A 14,853-nucleotide genomic window follows, 5' to 3' on the forward strand; every position below is an offset into this window, starting at 1 on the left:
CATGTCCCATGGTGGGGGAGCCACACAGTGATCTCCCACCTCTGTGCAGCCAGTGGCCTGTGCTCCCCCCGCCACTTATTTATTTGACAAATAAATTTTGCAGAATTTAAAAAATTCTGTGCACACTATTTGTTTAAGCGCAGAATGGCCTCAGGAGTAACAGAGGCCTCAATGCAGCCAAGCTGCCCTATCAGCCCTAGAGCCCTGATGTACAGGAAGCTGAAGTTGATGGCTATGCAAACTAGCTGATTAAATGCTCTACATAAAATGTCACATGAAGCTGCACAGAACTTGGCTGCTGCCTTGCCTTCTCTGAAGACAGCTGGTCATTTAAAAATAAGAATGAAGCCTTGAGGCACGTGCACAGGGTGGCCAGGTTGATGTTACTAGAACGTCAGTTCTCTTCCCAGAGAGTTTGGAACTCACTCAGTTCCATGAGTGTCAGGGCTGTTTTACCCGCCCAGGAATTCAAAGCGTCAAGGAGGTTTTAGGGACCAGATTTTTTAAGAGCAAGATGGGTACCCAACAGCACATGCATTTTGTGCACCTAATTTGTGTGGTAAAATACCCATATTTGCTCATGCAAGCTTGAAAGCACGAGCAGAACTGTCTCCATCCTATTCTAGACCATGGAGGCTTCCCCCCTCCAAATAACTTTTCATTTATTGTAATTCCAGCCAAGTGTACTCTAGATCCGGCAGTGCTATTGTCCTTTACATTACACTGCAAGCACCTCTGGTGCTTTTCTCCCCAGGCCTACTTCAGAGTCCTGAGAACTCCACAACCCCTGCCAAAAACTGGTGCTTGCCAGAACACACCTCTCCTATTCCAGACCTCTTTGGCTTGTCAGATTTGCTGCCTTTGCAGTCCGCAGCCAGCCAAGGAAACACATTCAGCCTGAAGTTAAATAACTAAATCTTTATTTTGTATTTACAGTCCTTTTAAATAATTTTTTTTCCCCAGAAATATAACATTTAAAGGGGGGGGGGGGAATCTACCTACATACAGCTCCAAACCCAAGAGATAAAAATATACCTTAGACAGTAATAAAAAACACTGTGCATTTAAAGAGGGTTTGGTGCATACAGGACAGAAGAGACTCCACAGTACAGCTTTTTCCAAATCCACTACAATACACACTTGATCAAGTCAGTTACAAATACTATTTCAATTTGATGCAGTTTCCACTGGTCCCTGATGTATAAATCACTGGGAGTGGGGGGAGAAGAAGGTCAGAACCTGCCCTGAACAAGCAGCAGGAACACTGGGGAGGGAGAACAGATAAAATGGCTATTTACAATCCAACATTAAGAGAAAAATTCTCTAATTGAAGTCACAGTGGAGAGCAGAGGCCGTTTTGCTCTAACACAGCATTACTACACTACTGCTTTCCTTGTGACATCACACATTCACTTTAAGACTTAATATTTTTTGACAATGGGGGAAAAGCCAGCCTTTCCCTGGATGGGGAGGTTTCAGGGGCTGGAAGAATTCACCTTGCAAAACAGCAAAGAAACTGCCCAGGGCCTTAACCACAGCTGCACTTCCCAGATTGCTACATGTTCTTTTTGCTCACTTCATCTTTCTGGGTTTGTTCATTTAATCCTCTGGTCTGGCTAGAAGTGTGAGAGGAGAATGGAGGATGAGCTCCATCTCCTGACCTGTCTCCATTACCAGCCCAAGTCACTAAAAGTCTGGTTAACTAATTACAAAACGTTAATTTCCTCACCTGTTTCTGGGGAGTGGGCCAGCAAAGTGCAAGAGAGGGAGCTTCAGGAGGGGATACTTCAATTAGGATGGGACATTCAGCCTAGCAAAACCCCAGCCATACAGTGGAGGAGTGAGGCTACCCATCAGCCTGCTGCTTCTTCCTTTACACAGGACACAGTTTCGGAGAGCACCCAATGCTGTCAGCAAGGGGCTCCCTGAAGTTCCACCCCGTGACCTGAGTCCTTTGTCCAGATTGATCAAACACACAGACGATGAGAATTTATCCAATTTAACTAAAACCTACTCTAAACCACACCCCCCCCCCCCCCCCCCAACATCTGGCTGGCAGAGGTAAAACGGTGTTAAAACCAGACAGACTGTCGCACCAGAAGCTGCAGTTTTCTCTTTTAAATTATATAAAAGTATTTCCCCCCCCAAGTGAGTTTGTGTCCTTCTATGTCCAGGGTCCCCGTGAAGTGAGAGGGGAGGGGAAGGAGGATCACCCAGCTGGGATGGCAAACAGAGCAGGAGGCAGAATCCGAACCTAGTGAGTGGAGGTATGAAGTCTGCAGGCAGAGCAGCAGGCCCTTGGGCAGGTTCCAGAAGTGATCACGCGGCAGGTGTAATCGCCATGGGGCATGAACTGTAATGCCTGCTTGACAGTCCCTTTTGCAGTCAGGATCTCACCCCTTCCCCTCAGCCCTTAAACTTCACCCAGCCTTCTCCTGCACACCTGGCACTAGCCATTACTGCCAACCCATCAGGTACTCTGGAGTGACCTGGCTTGCCGGGGAGAGAACCATGTCCCCTTTGGCTTAGAGGGAGACCTTGTCACACTGCACTGATCAGAGAGGGAGTTGCCTGTGATCTACAGTATCCAAGAGTAGGGCTGTCGGGCAGCAGGGACTTTATACCTTCTCTGCCCCTAGCTGGGATGGTTCAGGGCACTTTGCTCCGAGTGAATGTCCTGTTTCTTTCACAGCAGAAGCTCACGTCCATGCTGTGACCAGTTTCCCCACACAAAACCCCTTCCCAGGAAGGGCTCCTTAACCCAAACACTCTGTATATTTCTCCGACACCATTTGGTGAAGCTCACGGAAAGATGCTTGGTCTCCTCTGGTGAGGTTTGACCATTTCCTTCCCCAGAGCCCGAGCCCCAGCAGGAGGCAGCAGTGTCCAGGCTCTTGACAAAGCCAGGCGGTCGCACATCTTGCAGGCCACAAAGAGCCTGACGCGCTGTCTAGAACCCAGCACAGCAACGGCCTTTTGTAGACACTGCAGCTGACAGAAAGCGTCCAAGTAGCTTATAGGCTAGTTTGTGCTTCTCTGGGCAGTAAGGTGCTGGTGGACGACCCACTGCAGGAGCGGTCCGGGGGGAGAGCAGGCTGGCTGCTGCTCCTCTCCACCGCTGCACTGATGGTGACCATCCTGTGCACGTCCTGCTCCCACTTGGCTCGGCTGCAGGGCCCCCAGAGCTTGTGCCCAATCTTCTGGAACTTGTGCCTGAAGTTCCGGTTGGTCCAGAAGTAGACAAAGCAGTTGAGGAAGCCACTGCCGCTAGGCAGCCACAGGGCCACAAACTCCAGCCACTCGTGGACTCGGTCCTTTGTGATTGCTGCAAGGAGGAGAGCACCAGGTGAGCGTTCCCCACATTACACAGGGCTCTTCATGCCCAGGGGTGAGACCCGGTGGTCCTTCCCCACTCATTGCGGGCAGCCTCTGCACCACACCAACCCAGGCTCACTAGTGTGATGCTCCCATTCTAGACCCTCACTTGCCCCAGCTGAGCCCACGACTCACCTGTAACATGGGCAGAGGTGAAGGGAAACCAAGTCTCCCAATTGCTGCACCAATTGACTACAGGAAGGGGGAACGGTCAAGAGAAGGAATCCCTGGCCCTCGTATTAGGGGGCAAGATCTAGGTATTTACTGGCCCCCTTTTGCTGCAGCATCCCCATCCCCAAAAGCAATGCAAAGGATTCCTCACCCCTCGCCTCTCCCAGGCAAGCACTCAAAGCCAGGCCACTTCAAGCGGGGCTCCCAACCACCCCTTGGTTTGGGGTCTTTTTTTTTTTTTTTTTTAAATGGAGCCATACCTATCTCAGAACTAGAAGGGACCCCAAAAGGTCATTGAGTCCAGCCTCCTGCCTTCACTAGCAGGACCAAGTACTGATTTTGCCCCAGATCCCTAAGCAGCCCCCCTCAAGGATTGAGCTCACAACCCTGGGTTTTAGCTGGCCAATGCTCAAACCACTGAGCTACCCCTTCCTCTCCTCTCCCCTCCCCTCCCCCCCCCCCCCAAGGGCAGGGCAAGTGCACCTAATAATAGGTGCCCCTCCCCAGCAGGGGCTGATCCTAGTATTGCCAGCCCCACAGGTTACACACAGAAGTCAGATCCCCAAAGACACGAGGAGGTTGGCTTAAAAAGCTCAGAGATCATAAAAGCATGGGCAGTTTGTTTGCGCCAACCTGGGCGTGACACAAACACACGCACACCCCCACACACCCGAGGGAGCTCCACTTAACCTCTTCCATCCTTATTGTGTAAGGGTCCCATTCCCTGCTCGCCAAGGGAGCCCAGCACAAACCCTGGGCATAGGCTTGTAAGAGTGTAGTACCCACCGCAGCTCATCCTGTTTCCATTACCTATACCCCATGTCTCCCCCACCCACCTACCTCACCCCACACACACCATCTCGCTTCCCCTCCCCACTGTCCCCTGCCCCATCCCATCCCCTCCCCTTGCTCCCTGCCCCACTCCACTTCCCCCTGCCCCCCCACTGTCCTTCCTTCCTCCCCCTTCCCCACTGCTCCCTCCCCCACCCCCTTCCTCCATCCCCATCCCCCTGCTGCACCCTACTGCCCCCATCCCCCTGCCCTTCCTTCCTCCCTCCCCCTTCCCCCCTGCCCCTGCCCCCTTCCTCCATCCCCACCGCCCTCTTCCCCATCCCATCCCCCTGCCCTTCCTCCCTCCCTCCCCCTTCCCCACTGTCCCCGCCCCCTTCCTCCATCCCCACCGCCCTCTTCCCCATCCCATCCCCCTGCCCTTCCTCCCTCCCTCCCCCTTCCTCCCTGCCCCCTTCCTCCATCCCCACCGCCCTCTTCCCCATCCCATCCCCCTGCCCTTCCTCCCTCCCTCCCCCTTCCCCACTGTCCCCGCCCCCTTCCTCCATCCCCACCGCCCTCTTCCCCATCCCATCCCCCTGCCCTTCCTCCCTCCCTCCCCCTTCCTCCCTGCCCCCTTCCTCCATCCCCACCGCCCTCTTCCCCATCCCATCCCCCTGCCCTTCCTCCCTCCCTCCCCCTTCCCCACTGTCCCCGCCCCCTTCCTCCATCCCCACCGCCCTCTTCCCCATCCCATCCCCCTGCCCTTCCTCCCTCCCTCCCCCTTCCTCCCTGCCCCCGCCCCCTTCCTCCATCCCCATCCCCCTGCCCTTCCTCCCTCCCTCCCCCTTCCTTCCTCCCTCCCTCCCCCTTCCCCACTGTCCCCGCCCCCTTCCTCCATCCCCATCCCCCTGCCCTTCCTTCCTCCCTCCCCCTTCCCCACTGTCCCCGCCCCCTTCCTCCATCCCCACCGCCCTCTTCCCCATCCCATCCCCCTGCCCTTCCTCCCTCCCTCCCCCTTCCTCCCTGCCCCCGCCCCCTTCCTCCATCCCCACCGCCCTCTTCCCCATCCCATCCCCCTGCCCTTCCTCCCTCCCTCCCCCTTCCTCCCTGCCCCCTTCCTCCATCCCCATCCCCCTGCCCTTCCTTCCTCCCTCCCTCCCCCTTCCTCCCTGCCCCCGCCCCCTTCCTCCATCCCCACCGCCCTCTTCCCCATCCCATCCCCCTGCCCTTCCTCCCTCCCCCTTCCTCCCTGCCCCCGCCCCCTTCCTCCATCCCCACCGCCCTCTTCCCCATCCCATCCCCCTGCCCTTCCTTCCTCCCTCCCCCTTCCCCACTGCCCCCGCCCCCTTCCTCCATCCCCACCGCCCTCTTCCCCATCCCATCCCCCCGCCCCACCCTACCGCTCCCCCCTTTCCCATAGTCCCCCGCCGACTCTCACCGTTGTACAGGATGGTGGCCATGCAGGGCGCCCAGCACACGTAGAAGGCGACGACGACGGGCACTAGGACCCGGGAGGCGGCGTCCAGCTGCAGCAGGCGGAGCCGCCTCAGCCCCGCCCCTTTGCCGGGCGGCCCCGCCCCGTCGCCGCGCCGGCGCTGGGCGCGCGCCGCCTGCCAGAGGCGCAGGTTGGCGAAGGTGACGGTGGCCGCGGCGGGACAGAAGATGGCGGCGGCCAGCAGGCCGGCGTAGGCGGCGTTGGAGCCGTAGTCCGGCTCGCAGAGCAGCGCGGCGGCCGAGAAGCGCACGCGCAGGACGGCGGCGCGGCCGGGCAGGGCGACGGGCAGCAGCAGCAGGGCGGGGCCCAGCCAGGCGGCCGCCAGCAGCAGCGCGAGGCGGCGCCGGCCCAGCAGGCGCGCGTGGCGGAGCGGGAAGAAGACGGCGACGTAGCGCTCGAGCGAGACGCCGGCCAGCGAGTAGAGCGAGGCGCCGAAGACGCTGGCGTTGAGGAAGGCCGCGGCCCGGCAGTAGGGCTCGGGCGGGGCGCCGCGCGCCAGGCCGCCGTACAGGTTGAGCGGCACCACCAGCAGCGCCAGCGCCGCGTCGGCCGCCGCCAGCGAGAGCAGCGTGAGGCGGCTGCTGCGGCTCCAGCCCGCCACGGCCGAGGCGAGCACCGCGAGCACCGCCCCGTTGCTCACCATCACCAGCGCCCCCAGCGCGCAGATGAGGCCGAGCTTCAGCCGCCGGCTGCCGCTCCGGGCGTCGCCGGGCCCCGCTTCCGGCGGCGGCGGCTCCCCCCTCGGGGCCCCCGCCGGCCCGGGCGCCCCGCTCCCCCCGCAGCAGCCCCGCGAGCGGGAGGCGGGGACGCTGGCGAGCAGCAGGAGGAGGAGGGGGAAGCGGGTTCCCATCCTGAGCATGCTCCTTTCCCGCCCGGGGGCCTAGCGCCCGGGGCCGGGCGTTATATAGCCGGCCGGGTTGGGGGCGGGGGGACTGGGCTCCCAGGGAAAGGTGGGCGCTGTCTGGAGCGGCGCCTGGGGGTGTGGGTAGAAATGGGGTCCACCAGTATCCCAGTGGTATCAGAGAGGGGCTATAGGGCGTCCTCGGAGCAAAACGTAAGTCACGCAACTTTGGACAGGTTTTGTCCCAGTCCCCAAACATCTTCTCCAGCTGTCAGCTTCCACTGGAAGATTTAAAGGGAAACACCACAAGGAAGGGAGCTTACTACATAAATGCACATCTTTAGATTAAATACGAAGCAAGGAATTCAGCCAGCCCTGTTCAACACTGAGTATGAGTCCTTGGAGTCATGCCTGTCTATGACACAGTCACTCCCTATTGTGCCATTATCCCTAAATAAAACACATCGCTGAAACGTGTGTTGACTGTTCAGTGTAAACAGTTTGCCTTTCTGTGGATTTCTCAGCATCATCCATTTTTGTACAGATGGGGAAACTGAGGCACCTATAGATTAAGAATGGGATTGTCAAAAATGCCGGCATAGTTTATCAGCACAAGTCCCATTGAAAGTCAGCAGGACTAAGCCATACAGGCACTTTTGAAAATTCCTTTCTATGTCATCTTCCGCGGGTCACACATTTAAGTGGCGGAGCTGGGAAGAGAACCCGAAGCCTGACTCCCATGCTTCCTCGCTGGTCATGTACTCTTACTTTGAGCTGATGAAATGAAAGTGTGATGCCCATCAAGCTGTTTGCATTCTTGATGCTTTTCTTCAGTTAGACTATCTGATAGAGCAATCGGAGTTTCCAGGAATTTGCCCAGCTGGCGGGTGAATTAAACTGAAGGCAGTGTTGCTTTCGTATAAGTGAAGATACTCCGGAACAGAAGAGGCAGCAGGAAATGGACTGCTGATTTCTCACATGTGGGATAACAATAGGGATGAAATCAAGAATTTCTGCAGTTTGCTCTCTTTTGGGTCTTTATCCAAGTTGATTTAGCTAGGAAGCAATTGTGAGAGTGGAGTAACTGCTTCTTATCTCTGCACAAGATCCTTCCCTTTGATATTTGAGGCAAAAACTGTTCAGTATCAGTAGCAGCCGAAGGAAAGAATTTATTGGAGAAAAGCTTCCACTGAAGATTTGCCACCTCTCTTGACTGGAGCATTGAAGGCAGCTCCAACTGCCCATCCATGGGCTTCCTTCACCCTGCTCTAGTAAGGCCCAGTACTCACTGAGCTGGTTCATCATCATCATGCCCCGATGTATCCCCTGTGGCGATGGATGTCTGTGCAGAAAAACCCTGTTCATGTTCGTTGGTTTGACCAGTCTGCTCAACCAAGAGCTATGCTGGCAATGTGTCCGAAGCCCAAGGGCTATGTCTCTTATCTAAAACGGAACAGATTGTAACCACCCTTGTCTTTTAGGGTACAGAGTTTAGAGACTACAGAGTTTAGAGACTAAAGGTCCCATCATACAATATTACTGGGTCTGTATCAGCAAGAAGTCCTTCAGCTGATCTCAGTTACAGGCATGGTTCATAGAAAGCTGTTGTCTTATAGCCAGGATCTGGAACAGAATCAATGCTCTGAATTGGATCTTGAAGGGGATAGGAAGCCAGTTCTCCCTACCAGCCCAGGATGATTATGTGCATACGACTAACAGCAAGCAAATATGTTATGCGTTCTGCACCAGCTGAAGCTTCAGTAACCCCCAATGCAGACCACTTTGGAGCAGTCTCGCATGGCAGAGACAAAGGCATGGATCATTGTGGTGGGGTTGTATTAAAGAAGAAAAATCATAACCTCCTAGCCCAGTGCAAAATGCTAGTGTCCATCACCACTACCTCAGCTTCCATAGGCTGTTGGGAGTCCAAAAGAACCAGGAGACGGTACATCCCACTGTTAAAAGGAGGCACTCTTGCTCGAGAGAGGGCGGATTGCACCCTCTCAGATTCACGTACTGCTTTCCCCTGTCACCTCTGCCTTTTCGGGTTGAATTTCAGACCATTTGTTGTGTGCAATGTTGTAGTTGTATTGGTCCCAGGTATTAGGGAGAGATTGGAGACAGTTTCCTGTCATACAAGTCCCTATCCTGGTAAGAGACTAGGAAGCAGAGAAAATGCATTGTCTGCATCCATGAAAGAAGATGAGCTGAGAGGCAGCACAGTCTAGTGGCTAGGACTTTGGATGGGGAGTCAGGAGGCCTGGGTTCTATTTCAATGGCTGCAGCAGGCCTATTTTGTATGATCTTGGGCAAATAACTTACCCTGTTTCCCTTCCCATCCTTTGTCTAATTAGTTTGTAAGCTCTTTGAGCCAGGAACTATCTCTTGCTATGTGCTGTGCCCAGAACAGCAGAGTTCTGGTCTTGACTGGGGCCTCTAGGCACTCTAATGCAAATCAACCCTCTGATCCTGTATGAAGACACTACAATGCAAAGGGGAATGTGAGAACCTAGATGATAAGTGGATGGCACTGCAGCCCAGAATTTTACACACACTCCCCTGATTGACAGTTTTCAAGCGAGTTTTCCCCGGGGAAAGGTACTCTAACTCCCCTACAAAGGTTTTTACCTCCTCTCCTCTTCAAACTGCTCACAGGAAGCACTGCCACTTGGGCTGTATCCCCTGGATATGTGACACAACCTGGGTGACTGAGAGAGGGCATGGAGTTTTGCCTTGAGGATCCTTGGCACTGGGTGGAAGAGAACTGCTGTTTTAAGTCAAGCCGAAGTGTGTTGTGAGCTTGCTCCTATATCTGTTTGTTTTCTAACCCTTTGCCTGACTCAATGTGCTCTGATTTTCCAGACAGATGTGCCAGTGCCCATAAAATGCCAGTCATGTTTTGTAACAAACAAAGCTTGGAAAGAGTCCCTGCGTGGTTAATGTTTGGATGCTGAAAGTGGTTGGTTATGTTGGCACAAGGAGTCTGTCAATTATCACCTCCGTGTGAATTTGCTGTTAGGATTCAGTGGAAATTAAACTGGACCAGATGCAGCCAAGAGAGCGCAACGCTGGGCGGGTTTCATTCCCAGTGTTCTGGCAGCAGAATTGAAGAGGCAGTAAGTGATATTGAGAGCAAGGGTAGGGTTCCTAAAGATGGTTGCCAGGCTGGTAGTGCTGCAGAGGTGACATGCCGCAGGAGGCAAACATTGAGCCTGGTTAGCCAAACAGGGCTGCTGAGTGGTCGGAAATTCTGAATATGATCCGTCCTGGCCAGAGGATAGCTGGAGTGACAAGGCACGCGGGCACAGGTACAGGTGTAAGGACATGTATAGGAGGACGGAAAGTCTTGTGGGTAAGGCAGGAAACCTGCTGCAACAGATTTGGATTTGGTTTCCTGCATTGGTGCAGACTTCCCACGTGATGAGGGGTAAGTCACCTAATCTCTCTCGCTTCTGATTCCCCAGCTGCAAAGGGAGAGTAATCCACCCCACTGAGAAGTTGTGGAGCTCAGCCAGTGTCTGTGAAGCTCTTTCAGATTCCCATATTACAGATGCTAGGGAAGGGCAATGTATTATATTAAAGCCTTAAATGTTTAGGGGAGTGTCCCCTCCCCCCCCCCATTACCAAATCCAGACATCATGGCCCGGTTGATTTCTTTGCCTGGAGTTTGCCCATCATGGGAAAGGATGGCTGATACGATGGAGCAGAGGGGGTATTCCCTGTTAGCAGCAGTGTGGGTTTGGGGCATTGTCAGCCTTTCCATCTGAGATGTTCCAAAAGCATCTGAGTAGTGGGCTGCATGGTGTGTGCCTCTTCAATCCTGCTACTGGAAGGAGCATTTGGGTTGTCCTGTGAATTACCAGCCAGCAGGGTCCCACTAAGACCTATGGAGAGCTCTTTTATGGATAGGTGAGGGTATCAGTGGAGTAAACAAGAACAGAAGAAATGGAAGTGCTCTCTAGAAATGAGTCTGAGAAGCTGCCGTTGACATGAACCAGCTAGAGATGGTGCCGAATATGTGGCCAAACATGTCCCATGCAGTCTTATTATCTCGGGTCCTTTGTTTGGGGTGCAGGAGAACCTGGGACAGTGGAGCTTTGGAACCAGACAATCTGTACAACCGTGTCTGAGAAGCATGTATTCTTGGTGAGCATTGTCATTCCTTGTGCAATATTAACTGAGTAGTGTGGGGGCAGGAATTGCCTATTAACAGGAACATGTCTGACAGCCCCAATTTATCAGGGATTTGTGGAGTGTGATCCATGCAGTGATTATGATAGGCTACAATTCCCTGGCTGTTTGCTTTTCTCTCTAGCTTCTCTAGGCAGAGAGATTAGACTCATTATTTTGAAAAGGTGCTTTCATTAAAGTCTCTTTAAAGCTCGTTCCCTATAACATAAGAGATGTCTTTGAATCAGAGTCTTTCCTATTGAAGCACAATTGAGCACAGCCTGAGAGCCTTGCTGTTCGGCTATCATCAGCTTCCAATTCCACGTCCACTTCCTTAGCTATGTCTCTGCAAAGACAGTCCTATTGTTTAAGTTCCTTCAAACACCTCCAATGGAAAAAATGGCTCTAGGCAAGTCTGAACTGAGAACATTTCTTGGTTCACGGGGCTGGCACTTCGGAGGTGCAATTGCAGTGGGGGAGAGAGGTGCTCAGGACCCAGTACAGTTCAACAGGTGGGTACTGAAATAGGAGTGTACGTGGCCTGTAGAAAAAGCTCCTCCTGTCCCCACTACCAGCTTCCAGGAGGGCTCACTTCTCCGCTCAGTAACAAGAAGAAAACCCCCTGGAGGACCCTCTCTGTTCTGATTTGATGTAAAAGTTTCTCATGGTCTCTAGCAAAGGAATCCAGGGTAATGGGGCTGGTCCTCAGCCCTTGTCTAGACCATTCTGCATCAGTGCTGAGTGCTCACTCGCTCTGCCTGGTTTGTTGGTGGTGGTTATACCAGAAAGGATGTGGGCCGTGTCCCTGAAGGAGTCCCTGCTGCTCCCAATACCCTGTTGAAGTGCCCCAAAGATTTCTTTCAGACCAGCTCCAAAAATCTCCATAGCAAGTGTGGATTTCCACTTGCCTTAGGATGAAAAAAAAGCCACCTGTCCTTGTTCTGTAGAGCTAGAGTCCCCTGTGTGATGTGTGCTTGAAGTTTTCTGGGTCTGTCTGAACTGGGCCTCTGATCTAATGGGAGAAATGTTTCTTTTAAAGTCTGGCTGGATGATTTGTCTGGTTTTTGAACATTCATCGGCACAGCTGGTCCCTTTTATCCTGCTATCTAATTTGCTCGCCTTTTGGTTTACACGGCAGCAGCCAAAGGTTAAGTTGTCTATAATGAGTCAAGTTAGCACCTAGAAAATAGGCTCTCTAGTTCTAGTTTGTAAATATCTCTGTTTCTGATGCTGAATCCTTCTCCTTGGGGGCAGATTGGGTCACAGGAGACTTACATTGTAGGAATAATCCTTATTAGTTGTGCAGCTAGATCCTTATGTTGTGGTTATCCGCTGGAAAGTGACTGTAAAAATGACATTAAAGGATTCCATGCTGAGACTGCCTTGATAGCACCCAGGACCGATCTGCTCACGTTACAGAGCAGACTTGCCACGGGATCCCCAAATGAATCTGGGTTCCTTCTGACTCAGGCCTGTCACTGGCAGTAGAGTCCACCGTCAGTGGAGTTGGCAGATGAGCAGGCATGCGGGGAGTTAACCGATAAGCAAGAAGAGGCGGCTTTTACATGGACACTTTTCTTAGCGTCATTGCCCTTTAATACAACCAGGAGTAAGAACTGTATGGGAGAGGGTCCAGAATGTCCCTTTTCCACTGTTGGGTTGACCTCAGGGGAATCTGCCTCCACTTAAAAACTTCCTTGAGAGGAGGTGAGGTTGCAATGCTGTCCCCACTCAACTATGGAGCACCCGTGGGAGCAAAGCATTTCTAGTGAAGAGGCACGAGACAGATGGAGAAACCGAGGGAGGGCTCTGACTCTGGAATTGCAAACTCAGCTCAACTGAATGAGACTTTCTTGGCACGACAAGCAGGGCAAGTGTTGCCAAAATGTAAAAAGAGTTGGTCCCCTCGCGTCTCTGGCAGAGAGGCCCGATCCATCCAGGACAGAGCTATAGATTGTGTTGGGGTTTGGTCCCATGTCCATTACTGATCCCGGGGCAGGTAGCTTCATCATGTGATGCCTACCGTCTCTGCGTCTTCTGCCTTTCGTTCCAGGTCAGGCACAGTGTTTTCTCATTGCTGTTTGATGAGCCGTCTCTCACAATGTCTAATAATTAGCGGCAGTCCCTCCTCGCATTCCTGTATGTGCACAGTCAGAGCACTACACTGAATGAGGACTTGGAGCAGGTTCCACCACACGAGAGTTAGCAGGTCTAGCATCTGAATGCTGCCCTTGAGGTGAAATCCACCAGTCACATTTCAGGGTTGACCATGTGTGTCTTTTGAAACTCTGCCTTGCTGAGAGTTATTGATGATTAATAAGCGCCAGGGTGAAGAGTTCTCCTGGAGATCCTGCAAAGCCAGGGATCCATCCTTAATACGCTGCTTTCAGCACCAGACCTCTCAGATGTATCAAAGCTGGAAATTGTTCATTAGTGTTTCCCTTCTCAGCCCACCAAAGCACATGCTTGCATGTATTTGCACCTGAGTTTTATCCTCACCTCTATGTATAAGATCTTCCCTTAACTGGGAGGTCAAGTCCCAGCAGTTTATAAATGAAAATGAATCCAGATTTGGTTAAAGGTTGAATCAGTTGCTTTTTAATGGTCAGGGTTCCTCCCTCCCTGAATGGTGAGAGCTTGGGTTTACTTTAAAATGGACCCTGTGGATGCTCAGAAGGTGTGTGCAAAAAAGCTGTCCAATAGAACAGATGCAGGATTAGTGTCCAATATTTGAGATCCACCCACACACCCAGGAACTGAGGCCTCCTCCAGCACAGCTCACAGGGCCCCCTACTGAGAAGAAAGAGGGGCTCTGTCACTGGAGGATTTCCCAGATCCACTGGGATACAAGATCCAGCGCTGAATATCTGTCCCTTGAACTAGCCTGCTCCCAACCTCCTCCCATTTAAACTGGGAGCTGTTTGCTCAGTTGCTTTAAGGTGAGTCCACGTGTGTGTGCGAAAGGGAAAAGGACTTTCCTAGGTGGGTCCTGAATGCAGACAAAAGCAGGTATCCTCTGGGGGCTGGAATGGAGCAGGAGGCCAGGGAGGGCAAATGGGGGGACCTAGAGGACAGCCCCCTGCTCCCCCAGCTAATGGAACGCAGCCCCGAAGCTGACACTGGAGCTGAAGGGGGTCGGTAGCAGCCTGATGTTGCTGCTTGGAAGCAGCAGGTGGCAGCCGAACGACACGGCCGGCTTTCGAGCGCTCTATTGATATCTGTCTGGCTGGTGAGTGGAGAGCGATGGAGTCCGGGAGCGAGCCCTGTGCCCTGCAGGGAGCTGGCCTGGCCTAGCCCGGGAGCTGCTCTGGGGAGGCCTGCCATGTGGACCAGCCATTCCCACCTCCAGCAGCTGGGAATACCTAGAAAGCTCAGGGCCCCTCCTTGTGGTTGCTCCCTGGTCAGTGGGGTGCCAGTCAGGCAGCATAACGCGCCGGTAGCCCTCGTCCTCACACCTGCTCCTGAGTGTGATTCCCATCTTCCCCAAGAGGTCTGGGCCAGTCCAGCCACGCCCTGCCTGAAGCTGGCTGCACGTAATTCTCTCCCAGGCTCGATTCTCTCGCCAAGCCATCGGCTTCCAAATGTCACAGGCCCACCTGTGTTAACGACTGCTCTTCCAGCCCTGTGCGGCCCGGGGCTGGGGCCCAACTGCTCTCCACTGTCTCCCTGTCCCTTTCTGGTAGCCTGGCTTCCTGCCCCTCTTTCATCCCTTGGCTGCAGTCCATGCACCCCCTGCTTCATCGCTATGCTTCTTTCTGCCCTGCCCTCGCCTCTGTTCCTGTGGCTGAGGGCAAGGCTGGGAACTGTGCCCTGTCTCTGACTGGGGAAGGAATGGGCAGGGGCACCCTCCCGGCAGGTGAAGCACCAGCTGTTAAAGGGGGTGATGATCCAATCACATCCCATCTGGAACCACAGTGACCCCCAAGTTCTGGGGTCCCTGGGAAGTACCTCCTGCCCTACAGGGGGCTGAGATTTCAGGGGGAATAGAAGGGGGAACCAGGGGGAAATGGCACGGGAAGGCACAGGATAC

The 14,853-nt window shown here is 53.7% G+C and overlaps 1 protein-coding gene across 1 annotated transcript; it reads right to left on the minus strand.

Annotated features, from left to right (window-relative positions):
* Positions 1-898: 898 nt before the first annotated feature.
* Positions 899-13,378, minus strand: LOC128848902 (D(4) dopamine receptor-like). The gene is made up of 2 exons (XM_054049165.1): positions 5,756-13,378; positions 899-3,325 (listed from the first exon to the last, which is right to left on the minus strand). The coding sequence occupies exons 1-2, from the start codon at positions 6,669-6,671 to the stop codon at positions 3,015-3,017; spliced, it is 1,227 nt and encodes a 408-aa protein (XP_053905140.1). The 5' UTR covers positions 6,672-13,378; the 3' UTR covers positions 899-3,014.
* Positions 13,379-14,853: the final 1,475 nt, after the last annotated feature.

This window comes from Malaclemys terrapin, chromosome 14 (genome assembly GCF_027887155.1).
Source record: "Malaclemys terrapin pileata isolate rMalTer1 chromosome 14, rMalTer1.hap1, whole genome shotgun sequence".
Lineage (NCBI taxonomy): Eukaryota > Metazoa > Chordata > Testudines > Emydidae > Malaclemys > Malaclemys terrapin.

Bases quoted from the DNA above. Each gene is read 5' to 3' on its own strand.
- LOC128848902 (XM_054049165.1), bottom strand. From the start codon at position 6,671: ATGCTCAGGATGGGAACCCGCTTCCCCCTCCTCCTCCTGCTGCTCGCC. The intron at 3,326-5,755 runs GTGAGAGTCGGC...TCCTCCTTGCAG, and splicing joins GGCCACCATCCTGTACAACG to CAATCACAAAGGACCGAGTC.